The sequence below is a fragment of the Monodelphis domestica genome, chromosome 8 (genome assembly GCF_027887165.1).
Source record: "Monodelphis domestica isolate mMonDom1 chromosome 8, mMonDom1.pri, whole genome shotgun sequence".
NCBI classification, from domain to species: Eukaryota; Metazoa; Chordata; class Mammalia; order Didelphimorphia; family Didelphidae; genus Monodelphis; species Monodelphis domestica.
Window position 1 is genome coordinate 71,075,142 of NC_077234.1, and position 19,294 is coordinate 71,094,435.

General features: G+C 35.8%; 1 protein-coding gene across 7 annotated transcripts in view; it reads left to right on the plus strand.

Annotated features, from left to right (window-relative positions):
• USP37 (ubiquitin specific peptidase 37) overlaps nucleotides 1–18,704 on the plus strand; it is a 71,841-nt gene extending 53,137 nt beyond the window's left edge. For all 7 annotated transcript variants that reach the window (XM_056807871.1, XM_007501746.3, XM_007501745.3 and 4 more), the window contains 6 exons: nucleotides 7,015–7,181; nucleotides 13,509–13,569; nucleotides 14,954–15,069; nucleotides 15,878–15,947; nucleotides 16,988–17,126; nucleotides 17,722–18,704. In XM_056807871.1, coding sequence (XP_056663849.1) covers nucleotides 7,015–7,181; nucleotides 13,509–13,569; nucleotides 14,954–15,069; nucleotides 15,878–15,947; nucleotides 16,988–17,126; nucleotides 17,722–17,809 — 641 coding nt within the window. In that variant the 3' untranslated portion in view covers nucleotides 17,810–18,704. The remainder of the gene's footprint in view (nucleotides 1–7,014; nucleotides 7,182–13,508; nucleotides 13,570–14,953; nucleotides 15,070–15,877; nucleotides 15,948–16,987; nucleotides 17,127–17,721) is intronic.
• Nucleotides 18,705–19,294: the final 590 nt, after the last annotated feature.

Genomic DNA, 19,294 nt, shown 5'->3' on the forward strand with positions numbered 1-19,294 from the left:
TTTGGGGTACAAACCCAGCAGTGCTATGGCTGGATCAAAGAGCAGACAGTCTTTTAGCGCCCTTTGGGCATAGTTCCTAATTGCCTTCCAAATTGTTAGATCAATTCACAACTCTACCAGCAATGCATTAATATCCCAATTTTGCCACATCCCCTCCAGCATTCATTACTTTCCATTGCTGTCATGTTAGCCAATCTGCTAGGTGTGAGGTGATACCTCAGAGTTGTTTTGATTTGCATCTCTCTGATTATAAGAGATTTAGAATACTTTTTCATGTGCTTATTAATGGTTTTGATTTCTTTGGCTGAAAATTGCCGATTCATGTCACTTGCCCATTTATCAATTGGAGAATGGCTTGATTTTTTTGTACAATTGATTTAGCTCTTTGTAAATTTGAATAATTAAACCTTTGTCAGAGGTTTTTGTTATGAAGATTGTTTCCCAATTTGTTGCTTCCCTTCTCAATTTGGTTGCATTGTTTTTGTTTATACAAAAACTTTTTAATTTGATGTAATCAAAATTGTTTTTTACATTTTGTGACCCATTCTATGTCTTGCTTGGTTTTAAAGTCTTTCCCTTCCCAAAGGTCTGACATGTATACTATTCTGTGTTCACATAATTTACTTATAGTTTCCTTCTTTATGTTTAAGTCATTCACCCATTCTGAGTTTATCTTGGTGTAGGGTGTGAGGTATTGATCCAAGCCTAATCTCTTCCACACTGTCTTCCAATTTTCCCAGCAGTTTTTATCAAATACTGGATTTTGGTCCCAAAAGCCGGGATCATTGGGCTTGTCATAGACTTGCTTACTAAGGTCACTTACCCCAAGTCTATTCCACTGATCCTCCTTTCTGTCTCTTAGTCGGTACCAAATTGTTTTGATGACCACTGCTTTATAGTATAGTTTGAGATTTGGTACTGCAAGGCCACCTTCATTTACATTTTTTTTTTCATGATTTCCCTGGATATCCTTGATCTTTTGTTCTTTCAAATTAACTTTGTTATAGTTTTTTCTAATTCAGTAAAAAAAGTTTTTTGGAAATTCAATGGGTATGGCACTTTGGGTAGGATGGTAATTTTTGTTATGTTAGCTCATCCTACCCAAGAACAGTTAATGTTTTTCCAATTGTTCAGATCTAGTTTTAGTTGTGTGGAAAGTGTTTTGTAGTTGTGTTCATATAGTTACTGTGTTTGTCTCGGCAGATAGGTTCCTAAGTATTTTATATTGTCTAGGGTGATTTGGAATGGAATTGCTCTTCCTAATTCTTGCTGCTGCGATGTGTTGGAGATATATAGAAATGCTGATGACTTATGTGAATTTAATTTGTATCCTGCAACTTTGCTAAAGTTGTTGATTATTTTGACTAGCTTTTTGGTTGATTATCTAGGATTCTTTAAGTACACCATCATATCAGCTGCAAAGAATGATAGCTTGGCCTCCTCATTGCCTATTTTAATGCCTTCAATTTCTTTTTCTTCTCTAATTGCTACAGCTAGTATTTCTAGTACCATGTTAAATAATAGGGGAAGGCTTCTAGTTTATCCCCATTGCAGATGATGTTGCCTGATGGTTTTAGGTATATACTGTTTATTATTTTTTTGAAAAGGCCCTTCTATTCCTATGCTTTCTAGTGTTTTCAATAGGAATGAGTGTTGTATTTTGTCAAAGGCTTTTTCTTCATCTATTGAGATAATGAAGTGATTTTTGTCAGTTTGCTTGTTAATATGTTCATTTATGGGGATGATTTTCCTAATATTGAACCATCCTTGCATTCCTGGTATGATTGCATCCTTCATTCTTACCTGGTCATAGTGAATAACCCTCGTGATCACTTGCTGGAGTCTTTTTGCTAGTATCCTATTTAAGATTTTTGCATCTATATTCATTAAGGATATTGGTCTGTAGTTTTCTTTCTCTGTTTTTGACCTGCCTGGCTTTGGAATCAGTACCATATTTGTGTCATAAAAGGAATTGGAGTCTGTCAAATAGTTTATATAATATTGGGATTAGTTGTTCTTTGGGTGTTTGATAGAATTCATTTGTGAATCCATCTGGACCTGGGGATTTTTTTCTTAGGGAGTTCCTTGATGGCTTGTTCAATTTATTTTTCTGATAAGGGATTATTTAAAGAATTCTATTTCTTCTTCTGTTAATATAGGAAATTTATATTTTTGTAAATATTCATCCATATCACCTAGATTGCCATATTTGTTGCCATACCATTGGGCATAATACTTTTTAATGATTCCCTTAATTTCCTCATCATTACAGGTGAGGTCTCCCTTTTCATCTTGCATACTGTCAATTTGGTTTTCTTCTTTCCTTGTTTTAATTATACTGACCAGTACGTGTCTATTTTATTTTATTTTTTCAAAGTACCAGCTTCAAGTCTTATTTATTAAATCAATAGTTCTTTGACTTTCAATTTTATTAATTTCTCCTTTGATTTTTGGGATCTCTAATTTAGCCTTCATCTGAGGATTTTTAATTTGTTCACTTTCTGTTTTTTTAATTTGCATGCCCAATTCATTGACCTCTGCCCTCTCTAAATTTGTTAATATATGAACTCTAGTACATAAATTTCCCCCCTAAGTACTGCTTTGGCTGCATCCCATAGATTTTGAAAGGATGTCTCATCGTTGTCATTTTCTTCAATGAAATTATTAATTTTTTCTATGATTTGTTCTTTAACCAATTCTGGAGAATCGTATTGATTAATTTCCAATTAATTTTTGATTTGCCTCTCCATGTATGCTTACTAATTATTTTCATTGCATTGTGGTCTGAGAAAGTTGCATTTATTATTTCTGTTCTTTTGCACTCATTTGCAATGTTTTTATGCCCTAGGACATGGTCAATCTTTGTGAATGTACCATGTGCTGCTGAAAAGAAGGTGTATTCCTTTTTGTCCCTATTTATTTTTCTCCACATATCTACTAACTCTAATTTTTTAAAGATTTCATTCACTTCTCTTACCTCTTTCTTATTTATTTTTTGGTTTGATTTATCTAGTTTTGATAGCGGAAGGTTCAGGTCCTCTACTAGTATAGTTTTTCTGTCTGTTGCATCCTTGAGCTCCACTAGTTTCTCCTTTAGAAATTTGGATGCTATGCCATTTGGTGCATACATGTAGAGTACTGATATTTCCTCATTGTTTATACTACCTTTTATCAGGATGTAATTACCTTTCCTATCTAGTTTTACTTTGACTTTGTCAGATATTATGATTGTGACTCCTGCCTTCCTTTTATCAGTTGATGCTCAATAGACTTGGCTACATCCTCTTACTTTTACCATAGGCGTGTCTACTTTCTGCATGTGTGTTTCTTGTATACAGCATATGGTAGGTTTTGGTTTCTGACTCACTCTGCTATTCACTTGAGTTTTATGGGTGAGTTCATTCCATTCACATTCAGAGTTATGATTACCAGCTGTGTATTTCCCAGCATTTTGATTTCCACTCCTAGTCCTGCCTTTTCTTTTTTCACTATTTCCTTCTACAACAATGTTTTGTTTTTAATCAGTCCCCCTAATTCCTACCCTTATTTTACTTCCCTTTCTATCCCTTCTTATTCCCCTCTTAATTTTCTTTATAGTCTTTTTATACTACCCCCCTACTCTCTCCCTCCCTTGTACTGTTTCCCTCCCCACCAGTCCGTTTGTTACCTTTCTACTTCCCTATAGGGCGCAAATCAGTTCTCTGCCCCCAATGTATTTGATTGTTCTTCCCACTTTGAGTCAATTTCAATGCATGTAAGAGTTGAGTATTTTCTATCTCCAACCTCTTTATCCTTCCAATGTATTGATGTTTTCCCCCCTCCTGCCATGAGCTTCTTTGTGACATATAAACTTACCCCTGTTGTTTCTTTTCCCATTTCTTTTAGTATTAACCTCTTTTTGTAGCTCTAGTTGTATGTATGTATGTATATATGTATGTATGTATGTATATACCCATAAATATGTATTTATGAATACATATATCTATATACATATTTATGTCTTGGCATTTCATCCTATACAGTTTGTCACTGTTCCCTCTAAGTGTAATTCTTCTAGCTGCCCAGGTGATAATAACATTTTTTAAGAATTACCAGTGACCTCTTATATGACTTCTTATAGGGATAGATATCATTTTAACTTATTGGGTCTCTTAAAAAGAAGTATTGTGGTTTTTTTTGTTTGTTTGTTTGTTTTTGGTGTATTTTTTTCCCCCTCTTTCTTAATTACCTTTTGATGATTCTCTTGAGTTCTGTGCTTGGGCATCAAATTTTCTGTTCAGGTCTGGTCTTTTCTTTATAAATGCTTGGAATTCTTCTATTTTGTTATATGTCCATACTTTCCCCTGTAAGAATATAGTCAGTTTTGCTGGGTACTTGATTCTTCGTTGTAGACCTAGTTCCCTTGCTTTCCAAAATATCATATTCTATGCCTTTCGGTCCTTCAGTGTAGATGTAGCCAGATCCTGTGTTATCCTCACTGTAGTTCCATGGTATTTGAATGACTTCTTCTTAGCTGCTTGTAGTATTTTTACCTTGATCTGATAGTTCTTTTTTTTTTTTTAAACCCTTACCTTCTGTCTTGGAGTCAATAATGTGTATTGGCTCCAAAGCAGAAGAGTGGTAAGGGCTAGACAATGGGGGTCAAGTGACTTTCCCAGGGTCACACAAGTGGGAAGTGTCTGAGGCCAGATTTGAACCTAGGACCTCCTGTCTCTAGGCCTAGCTCTCAATCTACTGAGCTACCCAGCTGCCCCCCTGATAGTTCTTCAATTTAGCCGTAACATTCCTGGGTGTTGTCATTTGGGGATTAAGTACAGGAGGTGATCTGTGGATTCTTTCAATCTCCACTTTTCCCTTTTGTTCTAGAATATTGGAGCAGTTTTCTTGGATAATTTCCTGTAGTATGATGTCCAGGCTTTTTCTTTTGTCATTGTCTTCTGGTAGACCAATGATTCTTAAATTGACTCTCCTGGAACGATTTTCTAAATCTTGTTTTGTGAATAAGATGCTTCATATTTTCCTCAATTTATTCATTCTTTTGATTTTGTTTATACTGTCCTTCTGCCTTGTGAAGTCACTTGCTTCTAGTTGTATTCTGGATTTTAAGGACTGGATTTCTTCCCTGGCTTTTTGGTCATCCTTCTGATCTGATTTTCTTTGGAGGTCATCTTTCATCTTCTCTGCCTCGTCTTTTCTTTGCCTCTTATTTCATCTCCTTTACCTCATTTTCAAGCTAAATAATTTTGGTTTTCAAGACACTGTTTTATGTTTCCAGATGACTTATCTTGTTTTTTAAGTTCTTTTCCCAGCTGTCTTCAGCCTCTTAATTTTATTTTGAATCATATGTTGAGTTTTCCCAAAGCCTGTATCCAATTCTCTGAGGTTTCTGTTTTTTTTTCCCTTGGTGTTCCCTCATTTTTCTCTGTTCCATTTGCTATTTATTCATTGCCCGTATAGAAGCTGTCGATTGTAATTTCTTTTTTTCTTTTTCTGTTGTTTGCTCATATTTACCCCTTCTTTACTCCCTGCAGTTGCCTGTGCTTTTGCTCCTTTTTTTTTTTTTTGGGTGGTTTTGGGCTTTTCTGTCTGCCTTCACCCTTGGAGCTTTGTCAGAAAATCTCAGTGCAGTCTGTCAGGGAGGGGTGTTGGAGCTTGTGCTTCCCTGCCCTCTGAAGGCTTTAATGGGATTAAGTCCAGCTGGGTTTAGCTGGATGTGCCCTGAGGCCAAAACCTTGGGAAGAGGTTAGCAATATGGTGGGTCTCTGCTGCTGCAACTAGACTGCCCTCTCTGGGCTTCTTCTCTAACTGCTTTCCCACCACCTGTGTTCAATGCTTTGATCCTGGTACAGCTTTGCGCGCAAGGTACTCCCTCCAGACCAGCACCCTTGCCTGCCAAGAAGTTACATCTGCTGCTAGAGTCTTAGTGCTTTATGTGGGGGAGGGGTCCTGGGACCTTCCTTTCTTCCTTCCCCTTAAACCCGACTGTTCTCGAATTCTGGCTTTTGGAGGGCGTACCTTTTAAGTTGAGTCCAGCAGGAGGGTTCCTTGGCTCTGTCTTGTTGTTAGGTTTGATTTTCAGTCCCCTAGGAGCATTTAGTTTGTTAATCGGTAAGGAAGGGTTTTTAGAGACTTTTGCTGCTTCTACAGCGCCATCTTGACTCCGCCTCCTCCAAATCTTTTAAATTGAAATAGTAATTCATAAACTAATCCATCTGACTAGGCTTGACTATGTCATTTTAAACACAACTTCTGAACAAATACAGAAGTATGTGCCTATATTGATTTTAGCATTATAAATGAGTGATTATAAAAACATTGTCTCCTTTGTAGGATTAATTGTTGGAAAGTTTTTGGTTTACGGGCTGCATCAACTAACTTTCTAGAAAACATGTACAGTGATCTCTCACCTGTGGCAGGAGTTATGTTCCAGAGACCCCTGCAATAGATGAAAATCCGTGAAGTAGCAGCACTACATTTATTTTATTATATATTAAGACTTTATAAACCCCACTCTTCGATAAACCTTTTCAACACTCTCATTAACCTAACCTTATTAACACTGAGCCAGTCAGTGCCCAGAATACAGAACACAGCACTGTGTTTGGTTGCTTTTCATTCCATCAGCCACAATAAGTGAACTGCATATAGGGAGGGACAACTGTATTGAACGAGTCCTTTGGGTCCTGAAAAATTGTGTTGTATAAAGATGGTATTGAATAATGAAATTGTGTTTTGCCCCAGGTTTTTTTTCCCCTTCATTTGGGGGAGGAGAGTATTAATGGCATTTGTGATATCCCTTAAGAAAAACTTAGAAGGTATATAATTGAGAAAATAAAATATAAAAAAAAAATAAAGAAAAACTTTCAAGGAAAAATACCCTGGTGGCCTTGAGGTTGGACAAGACAATATGTTTCCTTACAGTCAAGGGACCTTGAAAGTCCTTGAAAGTATTCATCTGGTAAACAAGTGCAAAAAAATCCAGAAATCTTGAATTGTGCTCTTTTGTTTCCTCAGGTCCTGCCAGCTTCACTGAGATTACTAAAGATTTTGATGAGAATAAAGAAAACAAAACTCCGGAAGGGTCTCAGGGGGAAGTTGACTGGCTCCAACAATATGATATGGAGCGAGAGCGGGAGGAGGAAGAACTCCAGCAGGCCCTAGCTCAAAGCCTCCAGGAGCAAGTAAGAGTCAACCAATCAACTCTCCATATTTCCACCATTTTGTCAAATATGGTTCAGGAAGGTTTAACTGAAATAAGTCATGATTTAATTGTTTTTAAAATGATGCATTTGTAGTCTTGATTATTTCATATATGTGTAAGCCTCACCCTTGCTATGCTCTTGGTTTTATTTTTCAAGGCATGAGATGGCATAGGAAAGTCTTCTATAATTTGAAATGTTAGAAAGCTGGCTTGCCCAGTAAGGTCACAGAGCTTTTATGCAAGGAGTTAAGATTTAGACTAGGTCTTTCTGATTCTGTGACTAGCAGGATTTATCTAGGGAAATTTTTTGACTTGTACATGTATTTCCGGTTTTTAGATATACCCGTCTTCCCAAATACCAGTTATAGAAGAAGGTTTTATTTTTTTATTCCAATGACCTTTCTTTTAAATAGCTGCCTCTTTTTTAGTGATTCGTTCTGTTATGTTTTATATTTCTCAAAGCTGATGAGTTTTCATTGGCATTTCACTTCTCTTGCCTCAGGCATCTGGCCAATAAGTATTGTTTTCATTGTAGTCTCATCCAGCTCAGCTAAAAATAAGATAAAGCTGAAACTGTCTTGAATAATTTGTTAAGCATTGAGAATACATTTACAATATTGCTGTTTGCATTAATCTTGAGTAATCAAATTCAGGAAATCTAATTTCCTTATAAACTTTTCATACTTTTCAGCTATTGATATAATTATGTCATTAACTTACATGCATATTTATACATGTTTTCAGAATAATATATGTGGCAGTACTTTTCAGTAAACATGATTCTGTAGCTTAGTAAGTTGTTAATAGATTGTGTTTGTCTACTACTTTGTAACCTCTTCAACAAGGTATGATTGTATTTTAGATTTTCTTACATTCTACAAAAGTAAAGTATCTTTCAGTAGTCATCACCAGTGGAATTTTTTTTTAATTTTGTTGTTTAAACTTTTTTTTTTTAGCTTCCCCATTAAGACTACTAGTCCTTTCCCAGATAAAATGATGAGAATAAATGGGTTTTGTTGATACTATATAAATTGTTCTCCTGGTTCAAATCACTTCTCTTTACATTAGTGGTTCATACAAATCATCCTTGGTTTTCCTGAAAACATCTCCTTCATGAAAAACAGTAGTTTTCTATTGCATTCATATACCATTATTTGTTCACCATACCCCAATTGATGGGCACTGCTTAATTTCCGATTCTTTGCCACCACAAAAAAGAATTGGTATAAATATTTTTTGTACGTATGTGCTCTTTTCTTCTTTGTTCTCTTTGTGGTATAATCAGAGTGTATGCAGTTTATTGATTTGGGGGCATAGTTCTAAATTGCAGCCAGTTCACAAATCCACCAATGGTTCATTAGTTGCCTGTTTTCCTCCTTCAACTCCTTCAGCATTTGTCATGTTCCTTTTTGTCAGTCAATCTGAAAATATGAGATAGAATCTGAGTTGCTTTAATTTGCATTTTTCCTTAATTATTAGTGATACAGAACATTTTTTGTATGGCTATTGATAGCTTATATTTCTTCTGAAAATTACCTATTCAAATCCTTTAACCATTTATAACTGGAGAATGACTCATTTGTATACAATTTAAATCAGTTCTCTATATAACTTAGGAATGATATGTTTATTTTTTTCTCCAACTTATGTACCTCTCTTCTAAGTTTAGCTGTCTTGGTTGTTTGCATAAAAACTTTAGTTTTATGTTATCAGAATGATCATTTTACCTCCTATGATCTTCTTTATCCCTTGTTTGGTTTGGAATCCTTCCCTTATCACTAGAACTGAAGAATAATTTCTTCCTTGCTCCTCTAATTTGTTTATAATGTCACTTTCTGTCTAAAAGATGATTGGAACTTGCCTTGGTACAAAAGGTGAGATATCAGTCTATATGTAGTTTTTGCCAGATTGCTTTCCAATTTTTCCAATAGTTTTTGTTGAATAGTGAGTTTTTACCTGAACAGTTTGGGATGTCTGAGTTTATGAAACACTAGGTTACTTTGCTCGTTTATTTCTGCATAACATATACTTTATTCTACTGATAGACCTCTCCATTTCATTTTGTTGTTCAGTCACGTCAGTCATATCTGACTCTTTGTGACCCCATTTGGGGTTTTCTTGACAGAGATTTGGTTTACCCTTTCCTTCTCCAGCTGATTTTTACAGATAAGGAAACAGGGGCAAACAGGGTTAAGTGATGTAGCTAGTAATTGTCTGAGACCAAATCTCAGATCTTCCTAAATCCAGGCCTATTGCCCTATCCACTGCACCACCTAGCTACCTGTCTTTTTCATAATTTTTCATAATTGGTACCAAATCTGATAGTGGCAGATTACTAGACAATAGTACTAACACTAGATAGCTAGCTGTAATATTGGAGAGAGTTTTGGGCCTGGAGTGGGGAAGATCTGTGCTAAAGTCCTTCCTTGGATACTTGCCTCTTCAAGTATCTTAACTTCTGCTTTTATCAGTTTTGTCAACTATAAAAAGGGGATAAAAACAGCATCCACCTCACAAGGCCATATGGATCAAATGAGATGATTTGTAAAGAATTTAGCAGTGCTTGGTACTTAATAGGCACCATATTAAAAGCTTATTCCCTAGATTATTTTTATGACTACTGCTTTGTAGTATAGTTTGAGACATGTCTGGTATAGCAAGGCCTCTTCATCCCCATCCTCCATTATTTCTCTTCAGATTCTTTTCTGTTATTTTTATTATTTTGGCTCTGCCTCTACCCATAAGCACTTAATATTTTTCTAGTTACTTAGATCTTTATTTGTGTAAAAAATGGTGTGTAATTGTATTCCTATAGTTCTATGTGTATCTTCCTGGAACAGACTTCTAAGTATTTTAGAATTCTGTAATTTATTTTATTTTTAAATTTTTCTTCATTTTTTATTTTTATAGTTTTATTATATTAGATTTATATATTTTTAAATTTTCTTTATTTTATTCCAGTAACATAACAACATGTTTCCCAGTGTTACATGATTCATGTTATCTCCTTCCCCTCTCCCATTGCTGACAAACAGTTCCCCTGGGTTTTACATGTATTATCACTCAAAACTTATTTTCATATTATTTATTTTTATAATAGAGTAATCTTTTAAAACTAAAACCCCAAATCATATACCCAAATAAACAAGTGAAAAATCATGTTTTCTTCTGCATTTCTAATTCTGTAGTTAGTTATTTTTAAGTGGAATTTTTTATTCTTACTATTTCTGCTGTGTTTTATTTATATTTTATTTTTATATTTATTTATATACAGAAATGACGATTTGTGTGGGTGCATTTTTATATCCTGCAACTTATTGAAATTGTTGTTGTGGTTACTTTTTTTAATTGACTAAGATTCTCTAAATCAGCCATCTGCAAAAAAGGGATAATTTTGTCCTCTTAGCTATGCTTATTCTCCCAGTTGTTGTTGTTGTTGTTGTTGTTTTTGGTTAGTTTTTTTAATTCATTCTAGCTAGCACTTTTAGAACTTTTATCAAGGAGTAGTGTTGGTAATGGATGTACTTGCTTTTTATCCCTGACCTTTTTGGAAAGGTCGCTACTTTATTATATAAGTAATGCTGACCCTTGGTTTTAGATAGCTACCTCTTATAACAAGGAAGTATCTGTTTATTCCTATGATTTCTGGGGTGGAAAGCATCCTATTCCTTAGGAATAGGTGGGTATCTTTCAGAAGCTTTTTCTTCATCTCTTGATGTAACCATATAATTTTTGTTGTCAATATAGGCTATCAATGAATTTTCCTAATATCGCAGTAACTCTGCATTACTGATATAAATCCTTCCTGATCCTAGGGTATAATCTCCCAAACCCTTCCTCATCTTAGACCCCCAGTATGATCCTTGATGATATTGGGGTTCCCAAGGAACATGTAGTATCATCTTCTTATAGAGTATAATTATTTCAATTTTGTTTAGTCATAAAGGATTTCCCACACTTAACCTTTTATGTTTTTCTTGAATCCCTTATTTGTATTTCAGAGTTTTTATGCAGCTCTTAGAGTCTTCAGGAATATGGAAGTCTTCTGTTTCATTAATGGTTTATTTTTTTCTCTTGGAGAATTATTCTTAGTTTTGCTCAATAAGTTACTTTATTAGCCTATATTTTTGCTTTCTGAAATATTATATTACATGCTCTGCTCCTTTATTGCAGTGGCTGCTAAATATCATATGTGATCCTATGACACCTCTGTACTTGAATCCTTTCTTTTTGACTGCTTGGAATATTATTTCTTTGACTTGGAAACTCTGCCTTTTAGTCATAATATTCCTGGGAATTGTCATTTGGGTGTTTCAGGAAATGAGCAGTAAACTCATTTTATTTCCATTTTAGCTCCTCTTTCTAAGAGTTCCAAACAATTTCCATTTGTGATTTCTTAATATGTTTAGTCCCCTTTTTTCTGGAATGGCTTTCATAAAAGTTGTCTAATGGGTCTTAAATTCTCTCTCCTTGATCTGTTTTCCAATTCACTTGTTTTTTATAATAATAAAATACCTTACATTAAAACAATTTTTTCAGTATTTTGACTTTTAGTTTTTCTTATGAAGTCCTTTGCTTCTGTTTCATACATTCTGATTTTCAAGAAGCATATTGCTTAAAGTTTGTACCTTTTGTACCAGACTTTTAACTCCCTTTCCAATTCTTCCATAACTTTTGTTTCTTTTCCCATCTCTCCTAGTGCTCTTGTTTCATTTATAAAATAATTTTAAATTCTTGTTTCATTTATTCAGGGAATTCTAGTTAAACTTATGGCCAAGCCATATTTTTCTTTGAGTTTTAATTGTAGATATTTTCAAGTGATTATTTTCTGGGTTCTGGCTCCATAATAGCTCTTTTTTTTTTTTTAAAGGGGTAGTGGTGAGTGAACAAATATTGATTAAACTCCCGATCATGTGTCAGGCATTGTGCTAAACACTGAACTTTTGTTTGCTCATTCTTCCAGCCTTAGTTACTGACTTTGGACCTTGTGTTAGGGAGAAGGAATGTCTGTGCCATACTTAATCTTGTTTTGGATCCTCCTGATGCTCTCATCTTATACTGAGTATAGTATTATTCCTGGATCTTAGGGACATTTCAAGCTAATGACCCCCTAGGAAGAGTCCAGGTACTGCCCTCCCAATTTGAGCTCTTCAAGTTTCTGAGCTAGGCATTGTTGTGAGCATCATAGTTGTGAGTTTGCCCTTGGTTGGCTCTCCAGCAGCTTGCTGATGGTCTCAACTCCCATCCACCAGCTGAGTTCAGAGTGACCACACTGCAGGCTTCCCGTTGGGGTAGGGACTGCTTCCGAGACCCTGTGCTGCTCCCCAAGACAGAGCCCCACAGCTGCTCTCCACTTCACACTGGCTTCTTGCTCACTGCATAGCTTAGGATCTGTGACTGCTCCTTACTCCTGGGCCTCTACCCCCAGGTGCAAGTCTAGTACACAGCATCCACCCTTATGTAGTTCCCATGTTGGAATGTTCTTTTTTGGAGGAGGAAGGGTAAAGTTCTGTAAGACATGCTCCTCATGGGATTTCCCATCCTCACTGTCTTCGTATGCTAACTTGCACTGTTAAAGGACATATCTTGATTTTTTCCCTTGGATTTCCCAATCAGGACTCAGACTGATATGCTTTTTTGATCTTTGTGGAAGAATTGTAGGGGGAGAGCTGGATTATACTGCCTCTTCCTACACTGTCACATCCTCCAAGGCAACTAGGTGACTCAATGGATAGAGCACCAGACCTGGAGTAAGGAAGACTTATTTTCCTGAATTCAAATCCAGCCTCACTTACTAGCTTTGCGATCCTAGGCAAGTCACTTCCCCCTGTTTGCCTCAGTTCCCTCATCTGTAAAATAGACTGGAGAGGGAAATGGCAAATCACTCCAGTATCTTTGCCAAGAAAACCCCAAATGGGGTCACAGAAAGTCCTACATGCCTGAAACAATAAAAGGAAATGATTGGAGTTAAATGTTGAAATCTAGGGCCAATTCTGGCGTTCTGAGGAATAAACTACATTCTCTTCTTCAGGTCATTCAGAGGTGATGCACTTCTGATTAATGATGCAGAAGAATAAGAGACATCAATTAGAGACTTTGCTTTATTCCAAATATTAGACTACATAATCTGTATTTTTTAGTTTATTACAGAAAATTGAATGGTTTTAGGTAATGAGTATTCCTGCACATAGAACTTCTAATACTCAGTGTCAAAGTGGTAGAAATCAGAGTAAAACAACTTTGATGGAAAAAAGACAAAAATTATAATGAACTTTTTAAATGAACTAGATTTTGTGTTTTCCTTTAGGAGGCCCGAGAACAGAAAGAAGATGATGACCTCAAAAGAGCCACAGAGTTAAGCCTTCAAGGTGATATGTGTGTTTTTACCTACATTTCAATCAAAATAGCTTTTCTTTTATGAATAATGCTGTAAAATTCTTAAAAGTCACTGACAAATGTTTATCATTTTATTTTCAAATATTTTAAAAATATAATTTTGCTTGGCATGTTGTAAATTTTTAAACTGATATGAATTTGTTCTTTAATAAAATGTTTCCTTTTTAAAGAGAGTCAATGTTATTTAAAATTAAGCTGTGTTTACATTTACTCTATACAACTAATATAATAAGTCTCCACAGCAGATCATTTAAAAAATATTATTGTCTTAATTACAGATGGATAACTACACAAATTGAAATAATCCCAGAATACCATATCTTAATTCTGGGCTCAGACAAGACTTCAGTCACATAAGGTCCATCTGAGCAGATTATAAACACATTATAAACATTTTAATTATTTCATGTGCCTATATTCAACCTAGAGTTGGAAGCCAATTGGAGGTTTTTAATATATACTCCATCTATCTTGGTAATTATTTAAGCTATGAATCCCTATATGAATAAGGGGATTAATCTACCTTTTTATTATAGCTTTACTTAGAATCCAGAAAATTTAAGGAGCTATATGCTTTGGGAGAGTGATTAGGCTTGCTCTTAATTAATCCTGCCATTACCACAGAATTAAGATTCCCATTTTAAAATTTGTTTTGTTTTAATTGGCCACTCAGTCATTAGGAGTTGGTAATTTTAATTTTCAAAGTACTTTTTATTATATATTCTTAAATAGTCCATTAATTGCCCAATGTCAAATCCCAGAAATTTAGAGGGTACTTTGTTATAATTCTCATGTTCTGGTAGCTTAAAGAGAAAAAAAAATGACTTGCAGTGGCAACTAACTGACTTGATGGTTAGAGAGCCAGATTAGGAGATGAGAGACCTCGGGTTCAATTTGGCCTCAGACACTTCTTACTGGTGTTATAAATCACTTAACCCCCATTGCCTAGCCCTAACCACTCTTCTGCCTTGGAACCAATACTTAGTATTAATTCCAAGATGGAAGGTATGGGTTAAAAAAGAGAATGTGCTAGTTGATTAGGTACTAAGTTCTATTCTCTCTTCTTCCCCCCTTACCCCCACCCCCCATATGAGGATTAGACCTTGGGCCCCTCATTTTATTTTATAGATATATAAATAAAATACCACTCTAACTTTAAAGCACACAAGAGATGTTTCTGTTACCATTTGTGAGATATCTGATAGGCTGTGGCTTGCATTGAAGTCATCGTTTGTTTTTTTGTTTTTTTAATAGTTCACTTTTGCTTTTGATGGCACTAGAATCTAGGCTTTCTTCTGTTCCAGTCTCTTGGTGTGTTTGCCAAATGTTTTACCAATCCTTGTCTGTGCCCTTCAGAATTTAACAGTTCTTTTCTGGATGGAATGGGCTCTGATGATGACTCTGGGAATGAAGATGTTTTCGATATGGAGTACACAGAAGCTGAAGCAGAGGAGTTGAAAAGAAATGCTGAGGTGAGACTCAAGCTTTTTTCCCATTTTTCTGTCAAGGAGTCTGCTGTTATTTTGTTGCTAGCTCTTTTATGTTTTGCTAAGTTGGCATCAGTCAAGTGTTTTTTATATTTTTTATTCATAAATAAAATAGTGGAGTTAAAAATAAAGTTTAACCTTTTTTCTGTATACTCAATGAGAACTGAGAAATATGGCACTTTGGAACATATGACTGTTACCTTCAATCACCAAAGCAGATATTCCTGAGAAACATTCTCTTTTCTTTTTTTCCCAACAACATATTGACTCAGGCCAATAGATATTGAAAAAATATTTGATAACTAACCCTAAAACATCTTTATGGGTTTTGGGTTCAATATTTTCAATATGGTATGCCCTTAAGAGCTGTTAATTGGATTGAATTAGGATTATATATTTACTTTATATAAAGATTACATAATGTATATAAAGTATTCATGGTTCACCACATTGTGATAGATTCTAGGTATACCAAGTATTATGATTCAACTATAAATGCTTTGATGTTCAGGCTTAGATTTAATCTTTTATTTTAATTTTTCTTAAACCCTTACCTCCTGCCTTAGAATCAATACTACATATTGGTTCCAATGCAGAAGAGTGGTAAGGGCTCGGCAGTGGGGGGGTTCAGGGACCTGCCCAGGGTCACACAGCTGGGAAGTGTATACAGTCAGATTTGAACCCAGGACCTCCCATCTCCATGCCTGGCTATCTATCCACTGAGCCACCCAGCTGCCCCTGATGTTTTATTTTACATACAGATGTAATGCTCACCTTCACTTGTGTTTTTTAGACAGGAAATCTTCCTCATTCCTATAGACTCATCAGTGTTGTCAGCCATATTGGAAGCACATCTTCTTCAGGTAAAAGATCATTAGAGTTTTCATGTGGTAAAATTATAAATCTCTTAGCCTATATGGATGCTCTGGTCAGCCAGTTCTGTGACCAAGAGAGGCTGCCTCCTGAAAATCTCTGATACTATCCTTGAGGACAAAAAAATGGTTTTTATGAAGATGAGATGAAATAACTTATGTAAAGTGCTTTGAAAATCCCAAAGTGTGTTAGCTATTATTGTTTACATAGACTAGTCATAATGCAGTTAAATGAATTGAGAACTGGTTGGAAAACTGAACCCAAAGTCTAGTCATTAATGGCACATGTCATTCGATGGATATTTTTAAGAGAGTGCCGTACTTATACTTTGTGCCCCATATACTACACTTCCCCAAAGCGTCCTTGGCCCTGCGCCTTGCTCAACATTTTTATGACTTTGATGAAGAAGCTCTACTTTTGAGATACACAAACCTATGAAAAGTAGCTAATTTGTTAAGTGAGAATTAGGACCTAGTAAGGTTCTAACAAATTAGAATAATAAGCTGCATTGAATAGAATGAGATTTAGTAGGGATTAATTCCATTTAGTTTTTAAAAATCAATTTCATCAATATAGGATTGGGAAGGCATGGCTAGACAATAGTTCCTGTTGAAAAAAATCCTGAAATGAGTGTGTTCAGTGCACTGCAACCTGAATTTAAATTTATAGACATTTTAGAGGTTTATACTTTTTTAGGATTTAAAAAAAATAGGAGACTATAAAAAATCATTTTAATTTCTGGGGTATTTTTGTTTTGTGTAGGATTTTTTTCCCCTCCCTATAATGTGCAAAGGCTGGCCTTGAAGAACTGTGTTCAAGTTCTGATTTATTCTGATTTGGGATTCTAGTTAAGGCACTGAACCTCTTAGTTCTCTGAAAAGCTTCCCAGCACTCTAGACTACAGAGAATGTCAGTCGGCTTTGCTAGGGGAGGTTCCCCACTATGGCAACAAAATCATAGCTTCAGCCTTTGTCCATTATAAAGTCTCAGCACTGTTGGGAAAATGATTACTTGATTTTATTTGTTTTAGGTCATTACATTAGTGATGTGTATGACATCAAGAAGCAGGCCTGGTTCACTTATAATGATTTGGAGGTATCTAAAATCCAAGAGGCCTCTGTTCAAAGTGATCGAGACCGGAGTGGTTACATCTTCTTTTATATGCACAAGTAAGAGATTGGCCCAACTCAGGCCAAAAATTGCCCAATTTTTTTTCTTCCTTTATCTGGATATAAAATATTTAGATATTTTTGCCATTTGAAGTTTTTATTACCTTTTTTTTGCCTTGAAATTTCTCATAAGCTAAGTATTTTCCTTTGATAATACTATTAGCAGTAATTCTTAAATCATACTCCATCTATTGGTCTTCAAGAAGTACTAGAGTGGGTGGATGGTTATGCAGGATCTAGCCTCCCATACTTACTTGGTGATTCCTTACTGAGGATAAGAGAGATCCAATTTTTAAAATCTGTGTGCCAGAGAAATTCTCTGAATTCATGTACTTAATAATTTCTGAACCCCTCATCCATAGTTTGTGGTATGGGGGGTTGATTACCTTTCATTTTTATAAAACAGTAGCTCAAGCCAAGGTCTTCTGAAAAATTTCAAGCACTATTAGCAAATGTTATAGAGAGCCCAAAATTCAGGGTAAGGATTTGAAAGGGGAGGCTGCTTTTTTTCTGAGAGAATAATCACTAAATAGGAATCATTCTTATAGTTAGCTCTGCATTTACACTTGATATCTCTTTTGATTTCCCCTTCTAGAGATATCTTTGATGAGCTGCTGGAAACAGAAAAGGCCTCCCAGCTGCTTAGCCTGGAGGCTGGGCGGACCACCCGGCCAGCACTGTGAGGAGCCCACTCCTGGGGAGGCGGGCATCTGTGTGTGCGCATGCACGGCTGTCTCTCATTTTCATGTTCTTTCCACCTGAGGAGAATTCTGAACTTAGAACTGACACAGGAGTGACAAACAGCTCAGGGCCAAACCAAAACATAGAAAGCTTCAAACCAGGGAAGTTCTCCATGCATGGAAATCCTTGAACCTCACACCTGTAGCTGATCAGCCTGCTCTCCAAGAGTAGAGTGGAGCTTTCTGTTGTTCCAGGAACCTAGACACACATACCTACACACACACACTCTCCCACACACACCTACACACACGCTCATGCTCACACCTACACACACATTCACACCTACATACACACACACACACACATACACACACACCTGCACATGTGTGCACATGTGTGTTTGTATATATCGGACAGAATGGAGCCTTAAAGAGTTAGAATGAGCCACAAGACTTTGTTTGCTCAGAATTTGTAGCACAGTTAGTGTGGAGAAGAAACAGAGAAAGTGACAGGGTGGTTTAGTTTATTCAACTGAGAAATGGGTGAAGAAACCACCTGTATCACTTGCCATTTGTGTTTTTTATGTCCTTCAAGAGCAGTTTGAGCAATACTTTATAACTTTGAGTGTATGTTTCATTAGTAAAGTTCACTGGAACCCCAGCTCTCCACAAACACTAATGATAGTTCTTCCCTCCACGAAGGATGTTTCTATCATTTGAAATGAAGCATGTTTTGGTTATTTATCATTATTTCATGGGTTTGTAACTCCTCTACAGTTTACATGCAGTTCTAGGAAATGAAATGTTGGTGCTGAGGAATGTGTTGTAACATTTTCATCATCCTTCACAGTTTTTGCTCATTGTACTCTTTGTGCATTTAAAAAAATGTTTTAATTCACACAGTGTATTCCTTTATTCAGTCAGCATCTGTTCTTGTTACTGGCTTCTTTTCATTTATTCTAGTGTCATTTCCACTTGAGAATAGACATCAACTGTTGCAGGCTGCTTCTGGGGTTAGCCAAAGCAGTATGCAAAAATTGGGCAAAAATGTTGCCCCAAGTGGGACCCGTTCACAGGTGTTCTTTGGAAGATTCCTTATCTTCCTCATACACAAGAGATCAAAAGGTGATTCTTTACCCCAGACTACTCACCCTGACCCAAATGTAAAACTGAGTGTGCAGTGGGAGCGGTAGGGTAGGGCTTAAACATATAAAACTATTTTCTATCCCTACGAAGAATGAGTCAGTCTGAACTGAGGATGATTTGGATGGGTCCCAAAGATTATAAAGAAATTTAGTAAATTGACCTTATTCATTATGTACTTGGAATTGTGGGTAAATATGGTTGAAAAATTAAACATACATTTCAATAATTGCTCAAGTGACAAAACGTTGGCCAAGCAGTTTGGGGAATCATATAAAGGATTAATTTATTATAGGTAGAACTCTGTAGAAATCAGTTTTGTTCTCTTGGCTCAATCATTAGGTT